The sequence below is a fragment of the Phalacrocorax carbo genome, chromosome 3 (genome assembly GCF_963921805.1).
Source record: "Phalacrocorax carbo chromosome 3, bPhaCar2.1, whole genome shotgun sequence".
NCBI lineage: Eukaryota > Metazoa > Chordata > Aves > Suliformes > Phalacrocoracidae > Phalacrocorax > Phalacrocorax carbo.
The window spans coordinates 124,089,883-124,104,437 of NC_087515.1; the positions used below are offsets into that span (position 1 = coordinate 124,089,883).

A 14,555-nucleotide genomic window follows, 5' to 3' on the forward strand; every position below is an offset into this window, starting at 1 on the left:
ATACATTTGAAACATTTTTGGGGAATGCACTACGCGGTCTTATTTCTTCAGTCCAGGTTTAGCACTCTTCGGACTATAGCTTAAATATATTTTTGAGAGTCTGGGGGCTTGATTGTTGGCTTCAAGATTCTCAGGCTGTCTCCCAAGCTTTGTTTTGCCCCCGAAAGTGCTCGTAAGCCTATTATCTCTCAGCGTCTCAGATTTTTCTGTCTAATAGAAGCAATTGACTGCCAGTATTACTGCATTCCAGTGGCATCCAGTGGAAGAGCAACATAAAAATGTTTATCGTAACTGTAACCAAAGGTTTCCCGGCAAGCCTCATACCCGTACTCCCCCACAGTGCAGTCCTTGGTGGCCCATTTTCCCATTCGAAAGCCTCATAAGGCTGTGAGAGTGAATCTGCGCATCGCCTTCCAGTTTTCACCACGAGCAAAACCAAGCCCTTACACAAAAAAGAACATTTCAAGGTGGCAGAAGATTTTAAATAACTAACTTGTAGACAAATAATGTAGATATTTAGTAGTAGTGACTTTTAAAACAAGCTGAATTGCATCTAGGCTGAGGAAAAACCAATTTTCTCTTAAGTATTTTCAGGCCTTGATACCCTGAGAACTGAAATCTCAGTTCCAGTGCCCAAGTGATGAGTGCACAGAGATGTATTTCTTTAAAGCACTTAGGAACTGGTATAACTTTGCTTCCCTTGAGTTCATTGGGAATCACAGAATGGTTGATGTTGGAAAGGACCTCTGGAAGTCGTCTGTCCCAACCCCCCTGCTAAATCAGGGCCACCGAGGGCCAGTTGCCCTAGACTATGTCCAGACAGCTTTTGAATATCTCCAGGGAGGGAGACTCCAGAGGCTCCCTGGGCAACCTGTGCCAGTGCTTGGTCACTCGCAGTAATAAAGTGTTTCTTGATGTTTCAGAAGGAACCTCCTGTGTTTCAGTTTGTGCCCGATGCCTCTTTTCCTGTCACTGGACACCACTGAAAAGAGCCCGGCTCTGTCTTCTTTGTACCCTTCCTCCAGGTGTTTATACATATTGATAAGATGCCCCTGAGCCTTCTCTCCTCTAGGCTGAACAGTCCCCGCTCTTTCAGTGTTTCCTCATATAAGAGATGCTCCAGTCCCTTCAGCATCCTCACGGCCCTTTGCTGGACTCTCTCCAGTGCGTCCATATCTCTTTTGTACGGGGGATCCCAGAAGTGGACACCGCACTCCAGGTATGGCCTCACGAGTGCTGAGTCGAGGGGAAGGATCACCTCCCTTGACCTGCTGACAGCACCCCTCTAATGCAGTCCCGGACACCAATAGCCTTCTTTGCAGCAATGGCACATTGTTGCCTCCTGTTCAACTTGGTGTCCACCAGGACCCCCAGGTCTTTTTCCATCAAGCTGCTTTCCAGGTGGGTGGCCCCCAGCATGTACTGCTGGTTGTTCCTCCCCAGGTGCAGGACTTTGCACTTCTTCTTGTTGAACTTCATGAGGTTCCTGTCAGTCCATTTTGCCAGCCGATTGAAGTGCCTCTAGATGGTGTCACAACCTTCTGGTGTATCAGTCACCTCCCCCAGTTTGGTGTCATCAGAAAACTTGCTGAGGGTACACTCTCTCCCATCATCTAGATTGTTTATGAAGACATTAAAGAGGACCGGACCCTGTATTGACCCCTGGTCAATTGACCCTGCTACCTCCTGGCTTCCAGCTGGACCTCATACCACTGAGCCTCTGGGCCTGGCTTTTCAGCAAGTTTTCAACCCACCTCACTCTCTGCTCATCCAGCTCGTATGTCAAAAACGTGCCTATAGGGACCTTAGGGTAGGTAGTGTCAAAAGCTTTACTGAAGTCTAAGAATACTTCTTGTGACTAAGTTCTTGTGACTAAAAAGCTGCATCAGGGGTGTATGAGAAAGAAATTTGAGAGGCCTAAGCGGTGCCACAGAAGGACTGGTTTGCTTGGTTCCTGCTGGGAACACAGCACTGATTGTCTCTTCTAGGCAAGGATCCCTCCCCAGAAGCCATTTCAGGTGTGAAGCAAGATCTTTCCGGCTTTGAAGACAACATTGGCAACAGTTGGATTTGAAATGGAGAAGGACTTTTTATTTTTTCCATGCTTTTATCTTTACCATTAGCATGCACATTATTCTGTAGTAAACTAATTTTGCCTTCCAGACTGTGTATAACCACATGGCATCACCTGAGAGCCCTCTATGCATCTGCACTCCGGTTCTGCATCCGGTGAACGTCTCACATTTCCTTGTCTCAGGTTGAGCTGCTCAGTTATATTTCTCTGTGTGTGTGTGTGTGCATGCATTTAGGGCACTGGTGCGGGGATAAGTTGTGTAATGGACCATTTTTCTTAGGTAGTTTGGATGCAGCTGTGCTGGAAGTGAGGAAGGTGAAAGCCCCTGGGATTTTTTTTTTGTGTGTGTAGGTCAGTGCAGGACCTTCTGAGGTCTGGCCCAAAGACTGGCCCCAGCCTCTTTCATCGAGGGTGTGGTGGGTTGACCCTGGCTGGATGCCAGGTACCCACCAAAGCTGCTCTGTCACCCCCCTCCCCAGCTGGACAGGGAAAGAAATATAATGAAAGGCTTGTGGGTTGAGATAAGGACAGGGAGAGATCGCTCACCACTTACTGTCACGGGCAAAAGAGACTTGAAATTAATTAAGTTAATTAAATCAGTTTAATTTATTACCAATCAAACAGGAGTAGGGTAATGAGAAATAAAAACTAAATCTTAAAACACCTTCCCCCACGCATCCCTTCTTCGCAGGCTCAGCTTCACTCCTGATTTCCCTTCCTGCTCCCCTCCAGCAGAGCAGGGTGATGGGGAATGGGGGTGGTGGTCAGTCCATCATATGTTGTCTCTGCCGCTCCGTCCTCCTCGGGGGGAGAACTCCTCACACTCTTCCCCTGCTCCAGCGTGGGGTCCCTCCAATGGGGTACAATCCTTTAGGGAAAAACTGCTCCAGTGTGGGTCCTCCTCAGGGTCACAAGTCCTGCCAGCAAACCTGCTCCAGCGTGGGCTCCTCTCTCCATGGGGCCACAGGTCCTGCCAGGAGCCTGCCCCAGCATGGGCTTCCCACAGGGTCACAGCCTCCTTCGGGCGTCCACCTGCTCCGGTGTGGGGTCCTCCGTGGGCTGCAGGTGTATCTCTGCTCCACTGCTGACCTCCATGGGCTGCAAGGGGACAGCCTGCCTCACCATGCTCTTCACCACAGGCTGCAGGGGGATCTCTGTTCTGGCACCTGGAGCACTTCTTACCTCTCTTTCTTCACTGACCTTGGTGTCTGCAGAGTTGTTCCTCTCACATATTCTCACTCCTCTCTTCTGCTGCCATTACAGTTGTGCAACAAGTTTTTCCCCTTCTTAACTGTGTTATCACAGAGGCACTACCACCATCGCTGATGGGCTCGGCCTTGGCCAGCGGTGGGTCCAGCTTGGAGCCAGCTGTCGTTGGCTTTGTTGGACATAGGGGAAGCTTCTAGCAGTTTCTCACAGAACCCGTCACTATAGCTCTGCAACGCTACCAAAACCTTGCTGAGCAAACCAAATACAGAAGGGAACATGTGGAGGTGTAGGGAAGGACAGAATAAAAAGGGCTTCACTATCTCCCTTTTGGGATTCATCCTCAAAATGACCATCAACTTCCTTTTCAAAGAGTGTCTGCATGTCAGGACTGCCGCCTGCCGTAATGGTGGGAGAGACATCTCAGGCTATAAGACAAAGTACGCTTGGGCTAAAAACCCCCTACTGGATTCAGAAGTACCGAACTTCTCACATGGGACAGGAGACACAGATTTCATCTGGGTGTTTCAGGGAAAGGACACGACTAAGAAAAGCCTTAGGAACGTGGCACTGCACAGACCTCATGAGTCACTGGGGGGATGGTGATCCCAAAGGTGGGAGAGAGGTCCAGGTCTGAGATGGAAACTCCAGGGGGAGGACGGAAGGTGAACCTCTGCAGAAGGCTGGTGAAGAAGAGGAAGAGCTCCATTCTGGCAAGAGTCTCTCCAGCACAGATTCTCCGCCCTGGAACAAAATGCAGAACGGCCATAGGAAAGTTAGTGGGAGCTGCTTCTTGAGCTGAGGAGAGAAGAGTTGAGAGAGGAGAGGAGGGGAGAGGACAGAGAGAGGAGAGGGAGAGGAGAGGAGACCTCTGGTAAGAGTCTGAGAGGCCATCTCCAAGGGGAAAGGAGTCTTCGATGCCTAGTTCCCCTCAGAACCCCTTAAAACAGAGTGAAAGATACCTGCTGAAAAAGGTATGAAAGCTTCTTTCTTTACAAACTTCCCCTCTGAGTCGAGGAAATGCTCAGGGTAGAAGATGTCTGGTTTCTCCCACTGGGATTTGTCTCGCAGGACAGAGGCCAGTAAAGGGATAATGTAGGTTCCCTGCAAACCAAGGCAGAGCAGTTATTGCACTGAGGATGGTGTTGCTGTCATCATCAGAGGGATGGCAAGTGTTGGAGCTCAAAAGACCCACTTCAATAGGGGAGCTCCTACCAAAGTGCCTGTGAGAACCCCAGGGTGAGGAAGCACCCTTGGGTGCAAGCAGGACTTGAACGGGAGATGTGTTACGCTGGGGACAGAAGGAAGAAAAATAGGGCAGAGGTTGTCTCACCTTGGGAATGAAATAGCCTTTGAGGGTCACGTCTGCAGTAGTCTCATGAGGCAAGTTCAATGGCAAGATATTAGCAAACCTTTGAATTTCATGGACAACAGCATCCGTGTATGGCATTTGAGTTCGATGCTCGATTCGTGGTGGGGTTGACCCTATCACTTGCTCTATCTCTTCTTGGACTTTTTCTGTGAAAGAAATAGGGATCATCCATAGATAGATCACTTGAATGTCTCTCCCTCCTGCTAGGAATAGGTGGGTGTGGTGAATTCACGTTTTGTTCAGCCCTGCCTAATGTGAAGTCACATTTGAGGTGACCCGATGAGAAGGAAGCTGCTGATTGCCTAGTTTCCACTTACTCTGAATTTCAGGATATTTCATCATGAGCAGAAGGCCCCAGCGCAAAGTGGTGGACGTGGTCTCCATACCAGCTGCAAACAGATTTCTCACAACCTCAATTAAGTTTTCATTACTGAAATATTCATTGGCCTTTCCATTCTCCTGGAGATACAAAACAATAATAATATGAGCTGATTAAAGATTCAGGAAGGCACTTTTTCATTGGAGAGCAGGGAAAAATTTTCACATACAGCCCTCAGGGAGGAGTTAAGTGTAGGAAAAGTGAGTTTGCTGTCAGAGCTGGTTTTTGACATGACCTCAAGAGGTACTAGGGATCCGACCCATCATGATATTTACCTGCCACTAGCATCAAAAGAGACTTTAGAAAGGTGGTTCATGTTTTTTATTTTCCTGAAAAATTACTGGGGACACATAAAATATGCTTGTCTGTGATCAGTTTATCTCCTAGCTGACATGACTGCACAGTCTTTTAGCCTGACCACAGTGTCTGCTAGGAGTTTTGCACATGCTACATCTCTGCCGAAGACCATTTGTTTATCTACCAAGCCTTGAAAGGAAAGGGAGGAGAGTTGAAGAAGCTGCTGATATTCAGTTACCTCTTGTTGTCTCACGAGGAAAGCATCAATGAAGCTCCTCTGGTCATTTCTGTCCAGAGCTTTGAGATGTTCTATGAAAGTCACCTTGATAAAAGCACTGATTTCTTTTACATTCTGAATAAAAATTTTGTAGTCCTTCAGGAGGAACCCAAGGAACGGGAACATGTTGTATATCTGAAGATGCAGAGATAGCGAGGAAGAAAAAACAGCTGCTAAGCAGGTGCACTACAGTTCAACAGCGTGTATTAAGAAAAGACATTACAGAAAGTGGTGTATAGCCTTGTACTCAAGATGCAATACGTTTCTCTGTCCTCCTTTTTCCCTGGCCAACTGTGTAAAATGGTCGAAACGTATTCCCTCTTACACTGAGTACTAATCACAGTAGTTGATGATGGCCTAGAAATCCCATGTTTGTGCATATGTCCTTGACAAAGTTTCCTACCTCTCCGCTACTACAGAATTCATCCCTCCCTCTACACACTGGTTGGAATAGGGACTCTCAAGTTTAAGAGGCCATTGCAGTCATTCCCACACTGATTTTGACCTTGTTTTTTTGTGATGGAAGATGGGGAATAATGACCACCTTCTATTGCTAGGGGACACAATCCTTGTATCGTATTACACGTTATTCAATTCTTCAAGAAAGGAGGAACTTATAATTTCCCAGGCTGTGCTGCCAAGAGATATCCATAAATAACATCAGAGGTCCACCTTCTGCCATTTCAGGCTGCATTTGTCATGCACAGATAAACGTGTTGCAAAGATCAGCATTGGAGAGGTGTACCTCTGTATACCACCATCATGCTTTTGAAGAGCAGTATTCAAACAGTATGAATTACCGAAATTGATGGAGCTCCCAAAATCCTGGCATTTTCGTTCACCAATAACAGGAGCCTTTTGAATGTGGGGTCTTCATAGTCATATCGCTTTCCAAGCAATATGGATACGATGACATTAGCGACAGCGGCATTCAACATCAGAGTCATCTCAAGGGGCTTCCCTAGCATGGGAAAAGGAGGTACAAACAACAAAGTCAATAGTTATTCTAATTAATTAAAGTAGCATGCAGAGGCTCAGTGAAGTCCGGGACATGATAAGCATGGAGCTGGCAGGAGGAAAAGCTCCCCCATCTCAGGGTTCTCACATCCCTAACAGCATTTAGACAGACGAGAGACTGAATGCAAGTCTTTTGTGCTCCCTTCCATTTTCTCCAAGACTATTGCAGCCCTGGGTCTTTGTGGCCCTTCCCCAGGCTGCTCTATCTGGGCATACATGGTCTTAAAATTTCCAGGAATAAGGGAAAAGCTGCCTTGACACTTCCCCCATCGGCGCTGTCCTGGGCTGTCCCTTATCAGCACTCTTCTTTGAGGGTTGGACTGTGTCCGTTTAGGCCCTTTAGGTCCAATCTCTGAACTCAGTAGCTCCTGGTCACTCAGTCTTTCCTGCTGGGGCTCGCACTTCTACAGCTTCTAGATCCCTCTGGTGCATCCCCTTTGCAGCTGGATACAGCTCTTGCTTTCAGGGGTTCAAGGTGAGGACTTGAAGCCTGAACTAGAATGATGATGTAGAAATCTGTTTTTATCCCAAGTCTGCTTGGTCAAAAGAGCTACCTACTGAAGTCCTGTTGTTGGTAACAGCCTCATGAAAGGATTAGTCTTGGACAATGCTGGTGAAATGTGTAACTGGATGTTCTGCCTCCTATTGGAAAGGGTTTTGCAGACATGTGCCTTTAGCGACAATCAATTTTTTAGTATAGGTATGCAAGACCTCGCAATAGCCTTCTGCTCTCCCAGTGCCACTAAATCGATCAAAGGCACTGCACGTGGAGGAGCAATTACTCTTCTCAGATGTGCTGCTTGATGTCTGACTCCACATTTGACTTGCAGTGCCTCAATGAATGCTTTTCATTTGCATGTTAGGCAATTGCCAGGTAGAGAGGCAGAGGCAGACAGCTTGTGTAGACCCCTTGGAGCATGGAGGCTGGAGAAAGGTAGATCTCTGAAAGAGTTCAGAGACTCTTCTTCCTTTACTATTGGCATTTTTGTGGGAGGCTTGAGGAAAATCAGAGTGTTATAAAGGTAAGATTCCCCCCACCTTTCTGTGCCTCGATGGTGTCTGCCAGGCATCTGTACTCTTCTACAACACGATCCTCTATAGCCTTCTTGCCCATTCCAAAGTCTCGTAAGGTTGTAAGAGTAAATCTTCGCATCACTTTCCAGTTTTCTCCGTAAGAAAATATAACTCCTGAAACAGAAAACGAAAACACAGAAACAGAAATTTCACTATGAGAGCAAAGGTTCCTCATGTACCCTGAATCCTGGTAAAGATCAGTGCTGGAAGAAAACCTGTCAAGCTCTCAGGACATGTTGTGTCCCCATGTAGAATGAAATAAGACAAGAAAGATATGTCAGGAGAAAGTTCTGAGGAAGCAGCCACCATTCTCAGTTCATGAGGTGTCTGATGTGCCCTGAGACATGGGGGCTTTTGTTCAGCTTTATTTAGAACAAAGAGTGAGATTTGTGCCACTGGGACATCACCTGGGATGATGAGTGTGCTCATTAACCTCAGATGTCTCCCTTAGGTGATAGGCATCCTCTCTCAAAAGCACCTGTGTTCTTACCTAGACAGCAGAGGGTAAATGAAACCCCAAATATGGGCATCTGTTTGTAAAATCTCCCCACTTGGTGGGGGTAATCCTACCCCTTGCACACTAGAAAAGCTGCAGAGACTTGTCCGTGGCATCTGCAGAGAAGTTTTGGTCAAGCTGGTGCTGCTATTTACTCTCCTTGCACCTCTCATGCTCTCTTAGTCTTGCTCAGAGCCTTGTTCAAGAAACTGTCATTAGTGAGGAAAGAAAACAATTGCAGATAGGTGGCATTTGACAATATCTGGGTTACTCAGAGCTGGTCACAAGATAGAAATGTGCTCACCCTTGCTTTCCTGTCAGAAGACGACAATCCCTCATGTCCCTACTTCCACGTATCCCATCAATATTTATGGGTCACAAAAGATCAAGTTCAGTGTCTAACACCTGTGGAGGGCGCAATCTGCACCAGAAGGACTCAGAGCAGGAGTGAGCTCCCTCTGGGGAAGCAGACTAAAGGCTCAGGTTATTGTTGATTCTCTCTTAAAGAGAGATTTATTCTCAAATGCAAATTGAAATAATATCAGTCTCACAAGGAGTATTTGGAGATCGTGCTGCTGAGGTAGTAGACACTTCCCTGCCGACTTGTTTTGGGTTTATGTGGCAAGGTTTCGGTAGCTGGGCAAGTGCAGGGATGGCTTTTGTGAGAAGAGTTCAGGAGATGCCCCCATGTCAGCTCCTCAACGTGTCATCTTTAAGGGAAGACTCAGCTGCAGATTCAGGCCTTTAAATTACATGTCTGTGTAAATTAAGAGTATCATCTCTCCTTACCCCTGATGAATGTCACCACACATTGTTCAATTTCTACCTCATTTCCATTGCCTAACATGCTGAGCAAACAAAAGTCAGACGTTCTGCATTCTCCTCTCCATGACGAAAGTCTCATTCTTTGCAGAAGGCAGGTGTATGTGGAATAGAACAGCACACTCACCTTTTTCTCTTCCTTTTCCTGCTTTTTCAAGGATTGGTATTTTAGGTCTCCCTGCAAATGCATCCGCCTGGTTCACCAAAGCTTCTTTCACTGTGTCATATCCTGATAGCACCACCATTTTCTTTGGTCCCATCTGAATGCTGAAGACTGGGCCATAAGTTTTGGCTAGCTAATGGGACGAAAGGGGACAATAAAAGAAGATGATTTTCAGGTGATTTTTGGCAAGCTCCAAATGCTTGTTGTTCAGCAGGTTTAGTGTTCTCTTTCCTTCATGGCATTGGCTTTTCGCTCACTGTCCAAAATGTGGAGGGTTTGTCAGAAAAATGTTGGAGCTCTTTTGAGAAAAAGAATCACAATGGCTTCTGTAAATCTCTGGGGGTTATCTGAGTAAGAGGCTTTAGACAGGCTAAAGGAAAGGCTGAAGAGCAGACGGGCTTGGCCCTGTGTTCCTTTGAAGAGACAAATGGAAAGTGAATTTCTCAGTAATCATGGCAAAACGTGTTCAGTTCCTGGCATACAAATCTTGGGGAGGTACAAATCAGCTGGAATCACGAATAACAACTTTTAAATAGCCTGAAGTTATGCTTTTAGGTGCATCACTGCTTTTAGTGACAGCGTGCAAGAGCTGCAGCCACACCCAGGCAGGAGTAGACTGCATGGCTCACATGGGAATGAAATCTGGGAAAGCAGGTTGAGAATGGCTTCATTTTGAGTTGTGAGGTAACTGTGTCCACTACACGGACTCGGTAGGTAACTTTTGATTGAGAAGTTGAGAACGCATAGGGGATATGTTGGAAATGTTCCCCAACCTAGAAGGGGACCAGTTTTCAAGGTGGTACTACATCAGGGCACAGGAACTGTCTGAAACTCTTAGGTTTGCTCTTCATGGCTTTGAGGAGTAGTGCAGTGAGAGAACCCCAACATTCCTACACTATCCGACTGTCACAAACCATCTTCCCTGAAGTCACGGAGTTTACTGACACCAGATATGAAGGACTAAGCAGTGTTTATTTATTTCCTACTTTGTTTTGGGAAACCAGGAAAGCTCCTCCCTCATGGTGAGGATGAAGGGAGAAGGTCAAGAAGCTGTTTTCTGCCAGTTCCCTGATGGCTGAGTCCACCAAACAGCCTCCAGAAAGTTCTGGTCTTCTCCCTCAGTGTTTCAGCAGCCCCTGGTGGAAGCTCTGGTAGAAACTGGAGGGCCCCTCTCTTCTGGCTACCCTTGTCTGGAGAACCCCAGCATTTCCTGTGCTCCACAGAAGTCAATTCCCCTGCACTGACACAAGATTGTGTGATAGGAAGAGAAGTTACTGCAGATAATTAATTCTGCTGCCTTTGTGTCTACCTGTCCAGAGAAAAATTTGTACCCCTTTTTGGGGGGTCAGTGACTGCCTTAGACAGAGAGCTCTATAGAAAAAGAACAAGACAAGTTACCTCTAGCATTGTCAGGTAAGGTCTCTTCAGATCCACAGTGTGCAGATTTCCAATGATGGGTAAAGCCCTGGGTCCTGGGGGGAAGTTGTCTCTTGTGTGGCTGTTCCAGACATGTTGTCTTTTCAGAATCAGCAGGAGAACGAGTATAAATAGTAAGCCTTCAGGAGCAATATTGACCCAATCCATTGTCTTTCAGCAAAGGCTTAACAGAGAAGATGAAAATTCAGGCAAAGAGTGCAATCTTCTGTCAGAAGTTAAGTTTCAAGCATTAGTGGCACTTCTGCACATACAGAGATATGAACTTGACCTCTAAGAAATGGTAGAAATGCCTGCCTGGGTTTTTACCCTTGGAGAATCCCTACTAGGCACTCTCACCACTGTGTGCGCTCACTTTACCGTATGCTGGTTACTGTTTAATGAGTGATGTCTAAACTAGTCCTGTGCATTGGCAGAGGTGTCTGTGGGCATAAGTCCAATTTGGAAACAACAACTCAAACAGTGCCTTGAACTTTGAGACTGGGAGGAGGTGGGAGAAGAAGGAAGAGGCTCTACTGGTTGCTCAGGCTTTCCGTTCTCTCTCTATGGAAGATGGTTGGGATGCCAGGTCTTGACAAGAGCAGAAGCTTGACTGACTAGGGATCTGAGACAGTAGTGAAGATTCCTCTTGAGGAGCCTGAATGTGGATTTATGGCCTTGATGAGCTGTGGGTCCTACAGTGGAAAGCTGCATTGATCAAAAGTACTCAAGAGAGGAGGAACTCAGTGCCAAGCTCCTCTGAGCTAGCTGAATAATTTGTTGTGGCACACACATCTTTGTTTCGGCGGGAGTTCAAACAGAGTGGAATGTAGGGTAGAGTGATCTGGCCAAATGGTGAGGTCTGTATTGATCTGATAGCCTCAGCTTCCTTTAAAGTGAATAGAGGCCAAGGGGCACCTTCTCTTCCAAAATGAGAAGCTAAAACCAGTCAGGTAATCCATGCCTTACATGGTCCTAATTTTCACATAATGGTTGAGGCTAGAATGGAACTTTGGAGGTCACCTGGCCCAACATTGCTGCTCAAGCAGGGCAACCTAGAGCCAGTTGTACAGTAGGGGCTGTATCTTCAGCTGTGGCAATTGCTGTAACCATTTCAGGAAGAGAGGTGGAGGGAAGAGCTGCATGATTATCTCTGAACGGACAGCCAAAGCTGAGGAGAGAAGCTGAGAAAAGATGGCCTCTGTTGGTTGAGGAAAGAAGGCTGAGGTACAGCCTGACTTGTTTGTCTTAGAGTCTACGAGTGGCAGAGAAGGAGGTGTTAAAAGAAGCAGCCACGGAGAAGAGACCACCCAGGGCTTTTGTTGGGACTGACGAGAGAAGATGAGACACAGCCTTTGGAACAATGTTTGGAAGAGCTTTCTAGTAGAAGTGTAGAGAACTGAATTGTACATGACCTTGAGGCAAGAATGTGAAGGCTGTGTGAGGTGAGGTGCCCAGGCTGAGCACCTTGCCCTTGACCCTTTAAAGAGTCTGGATCCCTGCAGAGATGTGACCAAAGGCATAGGAGAGGAGTCAGCCTCACAGGGGATGGGGATGTGGAGACCTAGAGGAAAATAGCACGGGGACCTGTCTGGGAGTCTGGAAGAGGAGCTATAGCAAGCCTGCTCTTGCACCAGCTTGCCCCGAGGCTGCTGCTGCCCCTTGGGGTCTCTGGAGAAAAGGCCAGGACACTTCACCTACCTGGAAGGTGTCCTGGAAAAAGTCCTGGGCTGATGTCCAGCTGTGTGCCAGTTGGTTTGTTTCTACTCCACCTCCCCAAAGGAGGTAAAAAGGCATTGAGAAGGTAATTCTTACCACATATATCTGGGATTTAAGTATTAACAAAGGATGAGTCAGATACTGACTCTTGAGATATGAAGAGAATTCTATGGTGGCGTGACTGGCTGGGTCAGTGAAGGGAGAGCAGTGGATGTTGTTTATGTTGACTTCAGTGTGGTGTTCAACACTGTCTCCCATAAGAAGCTCACTGACGAGCTAAGGAATTGTGGGTTAGTTGAGAGGGCAGTGAGGTAGACTGGGAGCTTGCTGAACAACAGAGCTTAGAGGGTTATGATCAAAGGGGCAGAGTGTGGTTGGAGGCCCGTAAATAGCGCCGTTCCCATGGATTAATATGTTCAATAGGACTGGACCCAGCATAGACCCCTGGCGGGGGTGGTCCTCTAGTTACAGGCCTCCAACCAGACTCTGCCCCATCAATGACCTAGGTGAAGGGACAGAGTGTACCCTCAGCCAGTTCGCTGACGATACCAAGGTGGGAGGAGCGGCTGATACACCAGAAGGCTGTGCTGCCATCCCGCGAGACCTGGACAGGCCGGAGAGCTGGGCCCAGGGGAACCTCATGGAATTCAGCAAGAGCAAGTGCAAGGTCCTGCCCCTGGGGAGGAGCAACCCCCCACACCAGCACAGGCTGGGGCGGACCTGCTGGAGAGCGGCTCTGCTGAGAGGCCCTGCGGGTGCTGGTGGGCAGCGAGGTGACCCTGAGCCAGAAACATGCCCTTGTGGCCAAGAAGGCCAACGGTGCCCTGGGCTGCATAAAAATAGTGTGGCCAGCAGGGCGAGGGAGGTTTTTCTGCCCCGTGCTCTGCCCTAGTGAGGCCACATTTGAAGTCCTGTGTCCAATCCCAGGACAGGGAACTGCTGGAGCAAGGCCAGGGGGGAGCTGCCAAGGGGATCAGGGGCTGGACCATCTCCCTTATGAGGAAATGCTGAGAGACCTGGGTCTGTTCAGCCTGGAGAAGAGAGGACTGAGGGGGGATCTCATCAATGCTTATAAATATCTAAAGGGTGGGTGTCCGGACGATGGTGACGGACTCATTTCAATAGTGCCCAACGACAGGCCAAGGGGCAATGGGCACAAGCTGGAACACAGGAAATTCCACATAACCATGGGAAGAAAACTTATTTCCTCTGAGGGTGATCACAGAGCAGTGGCATGGGCTGCCCAGGGAGGCTGTGGAGACCCTTCCCTGGAGACATTCAAACCCCGCCTGGACGCGGCCCTGTGCCCCCTGCTCTGGGGGTGCCTGCTCAAGCAGGGGGTGGGACGGGATGATCTCCAGAGGTCCCTTCCAACCCCTGCCATTCTGTGAGTCTGAGAAGCAGCAATTTTTAGTTGTTTCCCAAGAGGTGGGTCCACGGTTAGGTCTGTGCAGAGTTTCAGTACAGGCACAGCATTTACCTGCCTCTACAAGACTCTGGGTTATTGGTAGGATGCTGTGGGAACTGGGGGCATGTCTTGAAATGCAGTGGGAGAAGGAGGCAACCCCTCCCACCCCATTGTCCTTTCCTGCTCATTTATTTTAACGTCACATGAGGGTTTACTCATCAGGCTGCACCACATTGTTCCGGAGGTCACTTTAAGTCCTATTTCTTGTTTGACGTTTTTACAACACATGGTTTTTTACATTTTCAATTGTCCTAATCCATTCTTTATATCTAGTCTGAATCTACCCTATTTTAGTTTAGAGCCATTACTGCTTGTCCTATTGCTACAGGCTCTGCCCTATCACTACAGGTCCTATTTCTAGGGTCCTTCTTTGTCAAAAAGGAAATGAGAATTTCCTGAAAAGTGTAGCTAGGTTAGGTGGAATAGACCTCTGTGTAAAGAGATATATCTCCCTTCTCTGTTTTTTGAGAGAACCTGAAGGACTGATTTCTGTGGGGCAGTAATCTTCTGAAAAAATGCAGAGGACAATAATGAGTACTTAGTGGATGAGGATCTGGGCTACTACCTCAAGGGAGGGGATCCTGCCCCTCTGCTCCGCTCTGGTGAGACCCCACCTGCAGTGCTGCCTCCAGCTCTGGAGCCCTCCAACACAAGAAGGACATTGATCCGTTGGAGTGGGTCCAGACGAGGGAAACAAAAAGATGCGAGGGCCGGAGCACCTCTCCTATGAAGACAGGCTGAGATAGTTGGGGTTGTTCAGCCTGGAGAAGAGAAGGCT

The 14,555-nt window shown here is 47.8% G+C and overlaps 1 protein-coding gene across 1 annotated transcript; it reads right to left on the bottom strand.

Moving 5' to 3' along the window:
* Positions 1-2,661: 2,661 nt before the first annotated feature.
* Positions 2,662-10,940, bottom strand: CYP2AC1 (cytochrome P450 2K4-like). Its single transcript, NM_001302366.1, has 9 exons — positions 10,576-10,940; positions 9,142-9,310; positions 7,661-7,810; positions 6,406-6,566; positions 5,567-5,740; positions 4,970-5,111; positions 4,614-4,798; positions 4,243-4,384; positions 2,662-4,024 (listed from the first exon to the last, which is right to left on the bottom strand). Exons 1-9 carry the CDS (start codon positions 10,759-10,761, stop codon positions 3,837-3,839), a joined length of 1,497 nt encoding a protein of 498 aa, NP_001289295.1. The 5' UTR covers positions 10,762-10,940; the 3' UTR covers positions 2,662-3,836.
* Positions 10,941-14,555: the final 3,615 nt, after the last annotated feature.

What these genes read in the sequence shown, in the direction of transcription:
- CYP2AC1 (NM_001302366.1), bottom strand. Translation starts at nt 10,761, where the DNA reads ATGGATTGGGTCAATATTGCTCCTGAAGGCTTACTATTTATACTCGTT. An exon ending in TGGGAGCTCCATCAATTTCG is followed by an intron (nt 5,741 to 6,405) that starts GTAATTCATACT and finishes CTGCATCTTCAG; the next exon opens with ATATACAACATGTTCCCGTT. An exon ending in TTTCATACCTTTTTCAGCAG is followed by an intron (nt 4,025 to 4,242) that starts GTATCTTTCACT and finishes ATTTTGTTCCAG; the next exon opens with GGCGGAGAATCTGTGCTGGA.